Raw genomic sequence first — 5672 nt, forward strand, 5'->3', positions numbered from 1 at the left:
ATTTTGAAAAATTGGCGCGTGTAAATCAGCATGGTCTCCAGGGTTTTTAGCTTAAAACATCAAAGATGAATCAACGGAGACAAAGTTTCCTAGCAATATTTTGTACAAGTGAATCCGTTGCGTTGACAATTCTCACAAAACGTAACACTTTAATAGGCAGTTGGAACTGCCGCACAGACAAACGAAGAGCTGAAAAGAACGAAATTCGATGGTGCATTTTGCAAAAATTCAAACTTCTAATCGATAGATTTTCTTCATTTTTTCATGTAATAACATGATCGTGCCAATAGACCTTTTTCGACTGGGCGGTTTGTTGCCCCATTTCAGACCATGTGATGATACTCTTGAGAATTCTTCCTTTCAAATTTTCAAATAGTCGCGCGCATATGAATAAATAATTTTTAGATGGATAAAAGAACAATTCTCTAAAGAATATCACGTGGTCTGTAATGGGACAACAAACTGCCCAAGCGAAAAAGGACTGTTGTAATACCATCTTATCCAAATGTTACTTTGTTTCTTTGGTACTATATCAGCGAACACTGAACTACTACTCGTACTCTAAATATAAAAATCAACCACAAAATTCCCTTAACCAGATAATCCAAAAAAAATAATTTAATTCATCTGTTCAATTTACGAGTTTGTTCACAGAGCACTTTGATATTAGTGAGCGTGCACTCGATGCATGACGCGGCTTGTGAATTTGCGTGCGTGGTAAGGATTTGCAGAAACAATTAGCGCGAACGTCCTTAAAGTGCCTATGAAATGAGAGTTTTGCCCACTTTTTTTTACCCTAAAATATTGAAGTCTATTTTTTTTCTGATTCGTAAATTTCGATTTTGGGCTTCGGACAAGCGCACAATAATTTTTTTCCTGCTTCGAAGTTGGGCAATTCGAATAAAAAATGTGCGACATTCCGCGCGCGGTCAAAATATGCAAATTAAGGACCGTTGACGTCATAATGTGTGTAAAACCTTTTAGCCATCACGACAGCTGAGAGAAACCAGCGAAAGAATGCCGGGAAGGTTTGCTTTATCGGAGGGCCTGGTTTGATGAGCTGTAAAAACACCACTTAAACGCAAGGCATTGTCATTCATATGTTTCCGAAAGATGACATCAGAAGGGCACAATGTTTGTTTCCGGCCCAAATTGTCTTACTTACATGTAATTTTGACCAACCGTAAAATGATGTCTAAAATTATTCAGTGGAATAATTATGGGTTAAGAAATCGCACACTAAACATGCCATGCATTATTGTCCTAAACTGGTTGGAAATTTGTTAAATAGTAGTTTATATGTTACATGATCCTGAGCCAAGTTAAAATTTTCTTGTAGTTTAGTTGTGGTTAGAGGCGGTGCACAAATGGAGTTAAGAGACAAAATATGCGTGTAAACAAATTTATGCACAACTGGCAATGCTTCACTGATCACGGAACATATGTTTCGCTTTACAATTCAAGAGCATCTAATCTACAACATCAACTCAGGGTTTCTAAACTTTGGTATCCAGAACTTCCAGTTTAAACTTCAGCTGTAGGAGACTGTTGTCTGTTCGTAAAGTTCTGAGCTCTGTCGCCGGAGTCTTCTTACTTCTTCTATTAATATTTACTATGTTTGGCGCCGCTGGTCTTCTTAAATAACACAAAACCAGGGCTTCTCTAAGCTCAGGTATTCTTAATGCGTACACAACTGGATTCGCAAAAGAATTGGAGTAATTTATAACGTTCACCAGGTCATAAAATTTCCACGGTATTTGGACATCATACACAAAAATTAAACCGTTCAAAATAACTAAAGGGATCCAGCACAGCAATGCAAGAATAGATACAAATAGCAAGGTCTTTGTTAAGCGTTTGTTTTGCGAGTCTCTGTTTTGCTGTTGTGAAGCGATATTTCCGCGTCGAAACTTTCTCCAAATGCCGATGTTACTGCCACATATGATGAATGTTATAATCATGACGTATGGCATCCAATAATGCATAGCACGTTTAAATGAAAACAAGAGATGTGTTGCACTGAAGAGGGCGGCGATAAAGAGAGTCAGTGCCCACACAGTAAAAACAATAATACGGTATGCTCGCATTGACAGTGTTCGGTGCTTAAACGGCCAGTAAATGGCGTAAAATCTCTCGCCAGATACGAAAGCTGCAGAAATTAACGACGTCTGCGAGAAAAAGATATCAACGATCGTGTAGAAAATTGGCAAAGACATCGGCGAAGCCCCTTTCCAAAGTTGAAACCTGCTCCCAAGAGTGTAAATGTAGATAGGTAGCGACAGGACTCCTAGCATCAGGTCAGCAAACGCCATATTGATGACTAGAAGCAAACTTTTCTTACGAAGTCTCCTGTCTACCGCAAACAGAGCAACGGTGAGCAAGTTTCCTACAACAATAAATACAAATATCAAAATAAATGCGGCGCACAATGCGATGCCCTCTGCCATGGAAGGAACAATTATTGATGAACCAGTGGCGTTCTCTGAACTATTTGTAGCTGCTTCTGTTCTCATCATATTTTGGTTTCACTGAACGATTGAAACGTCGATTAAACTTTGCCGATAATAACGTATCGTTACTTGATGGGAAAAATAGGAGTTCTGTAAACCGCAATATATGAGAAAGAGGAGCGAGTGACAGATCATGACCAAAGTTGTAGTTTTTTTACCGTTTTAAGACTAATCACCGTGGGCTAATCTTTCACATGACATGTCTCAGTTGACTTTACACTGACGCAACTTGTCAAGACTTTATAGACACCCATGTGCAACTTAATGCGTCTGCGAGCGTGTTATGACTGCAATGTTTACCGGCTTCAACACGGACATGAGGTTGACACTACGGTCTTAATGCGAAAAGAAAACGACACAGGGACTTCAAGATAGGTCCTCAATTCGTGCATGCTGGGCTTGATAGTTATTCAAAATATTATTGATCGCTTGTTAGAATTGTATTATTTGGGTCGCTAATAATGAGCGTAGATTGTAACGCAGCCAGATAAACGTGACAGGAACAAAGAATCAGCAGCAGCAGGGTTCTTTTCTGTACATGACTTCAAATTGCGCCCATGAAAGTCTTACTTATTTCCCCACTTCATCATTTTAACTTTTTTGCGACAAACGTCATTATGAAATGCTTAAAACGCTTAAGATCGGTTGTTTTGTTTTTTCGTTCCAAAAATAAAACAAAACAAAAGAGTGACCTTGTTAGTTTGAAAGACGCGAAAGAAAAATATTTTTCAGAATAATTTTGCAATAACTGCCATAAATCGTGACTAAGTTGCGTCATCCGTTGCGATGCTTATGTCATGTTCCTCAAATTTGACGAGTCAGTGATCAACACAGAAGCATGTACTGTTTTTTTTTCCCTTGCATTTAAGTAAAGGTTTCAAATGATGGTTGGGATGTTTTGCTTCGTTTCATTTCCTTAAAACAGTGAATGAGTAAGCTTGTTATTCATATACTCCATAGTGGTTTTACCGAAAAGTTTGTAAAGAACTGAGGGTGATCTCAAACGCGTGTAAATAGTTCCCTTCAATAAATCTGTATAATTAATTTCCCAAACATTAAACAGGAAGTTGATTGTAAAACAGAATTCACAGCGTCGACCGATCGATCGATAGAGGTTAATTTTAACTTAACTAATTATAAGGTAATTTAATTGGAACAAAAGTATGGGTTTTGTAGGGAAAGTGAAAATTAAAAGCGCTAAAGTATTAAAAAAAGATTACAAAATAAAATAATTACAACTTTGAGAACGTTTGTTATGTGAAAGCAAGGTGTAAGTACTGTGTCGTGGGATGCCTTCAATTTTCAAACGTGTCGAGGAAACAGCTAATACCCAAAGCCGAAGGAGCTAACAATGTTTGACGGCATCAATTGACATGTAGTCACCTTTTTCCTTAATATACGCCAATCATTAAATTAAAACTTAGAAATGATGGACGAATTCCTCTTAAGAAAAGCTTATATTGTAGCTTATATCTTGTATTGGTACTTTTTAAGGCACAGTTATTAACGGGTCACTGAGCCTTCCTGGCTAAACGTGCTTATATATTTTGTGGAACTCGTCGATATCTTTAACATGTTTATCTCCTTGTTATTTTGTGCTCACTGCAAATAACTATCGGCTAAGTGGAATTTTTGACCCAAGGCGATTGAAAGAAAAAGCGAATTAAGGCGGCAACACGAATGGACATTTCACGTTTTAAAATTGACTAATCATCGTTGTAATAACTAGTAAATTTAGTGAAAAGCTAATTTTAGGTGACATCAGCTTTTTAAACTGTTTTTGTTACTCTGAATTTGGATTGCTTACGCTAGTGGCCATGAAATTATAGAATTAGTTATTTCAAAGATTAAACAGGCAGCTTATAATTAAAAAGATCGCGAAGCATCGATGGATCGATCGAGGAAATTTATGCTGGGGAAACCTGGAGTAGGAATAAAAGTCTGCTCTGTTACCAAAGAGAAAGCGAAACGATCCTTTGTTAAAACAGTAGCTTGAGCAGCTGGAAGCTCTGTTGAACACTAATTCCAATTCAGATCTATATGTACAATGCAAAATTATAATGAGGATACTGCAACCATATTGGAGATCCATTGGAAAGTTTACACGAGAATTCTAAACAAAATTTAAGGCTAAAATGTTCAAAATTTAAAAACGTTATCCATAAAAAATAGTCTAAGAAGGTTAGTTTTGACAGAAAGCAAGGTCTGGAGTGTTGTCTCGTGAAACAGCTCATGCGCAAAACCGTGGGCGTTTACGTAACAACGTCTGACGGCACTAAGTGGCATATTGTCAACTTTTTCCTTGATGTACGCGAATTGTTAATCGTTAACCAATCAAAAGTCCGCAGCTTTTATGCACTGTTCTTGCTAGACTAAATTTGAATTTCTTGAAATGGTTAGAAACTATTTGCTTTTAAAACTCACTATGAAATAAATTTTTGCAAAAAAATGCAATGGAAGTCCTCAATCAAAATAGCACTCATTTCTGGGTACTAAATTATCCTGACTTTCATATTCCTTTTGCAAGAATTTAAAATTCACAATGAGCTTGGTCCGAAACAGAATAATGAACAAATTGGTGCTCGGCTACCGTGAAAAACGCTAGTATATTTGTTTAACTTTACACGGAAATATCACAGAACTGTATTTTGAGACAGGTTCCTACTTAAATTCTAGGGATATTGTGAATTTTTATCTGCATTTTCGAGTATTTTGCTGTTACGTGATTGTTAAATGTCTCATTTTATTTTAGTTTATCAGCCAATTATTCTTTGAGTGAAACAGGAAGGAAGAATAGCCTAATCAACAGCTGGGTAAGACATTGATAATTTAATAGATGTAGTTGTTTGGTTTGCATGGATATTAACTTTTTATTGTTTATAGAGTTCTTCAGCAATCCATTGACGTTAGGGGTACGTCATAAATATGAATGAATATGAATATTGTATGAATATTGCATGAATATTGCATGAATAATTACTTCTTATAGTTCATGGAGTTCTTCAGCAATCCATTGACATTAGGAGTCTTCGACATTTGTCTTTTTACAAAATGCATGTACAAAGTGATTTACATGTGCAGAGCGATTTATAAGCGAAAACAGCAGATATATCCACCAGACCTACTGTGGCTTTCTAATTTTGTTGCGTTCGTGAATTGCCA

The 5672-nt window shown here is 36.7% G+C and overlaps 1 protein-coding gene across 1 annotated transcript; it reads right to left on the reverse strand.

The window, feature by feature from the left end:
* Nucleotides 1–1496: 1496 nt before the first annotated feature.
* On the reverse strand, nucleotides 1497–2513 carry LOC145498622 (adenosine receptor A3-like). Its single transcript, XM_081478560.1, has one exon. It carries the CDS (start codon nucleotides 2511–2513, stop codon nucleotides 1497–1499), a length of 1017 nt encoding a protein of 338 aa, XP_081334686.1.
* Nucleotides 2514–5672: the final 3159 nt, after the last annotated feature.

This window comes from Orbicella franksi, chromosome 1 (assembly GCF_964199315.1).
Source record: "Orbicella franksi chromosome 1, jaOrbFran1.1, whole genome shotgun sequence".
Lineage (NCBI taxonomy): Eukaryota > Metazoa > Cnidaria > Anthozoa > Scleractinia > Merulinidae > Orbicella > Orbicella franksi.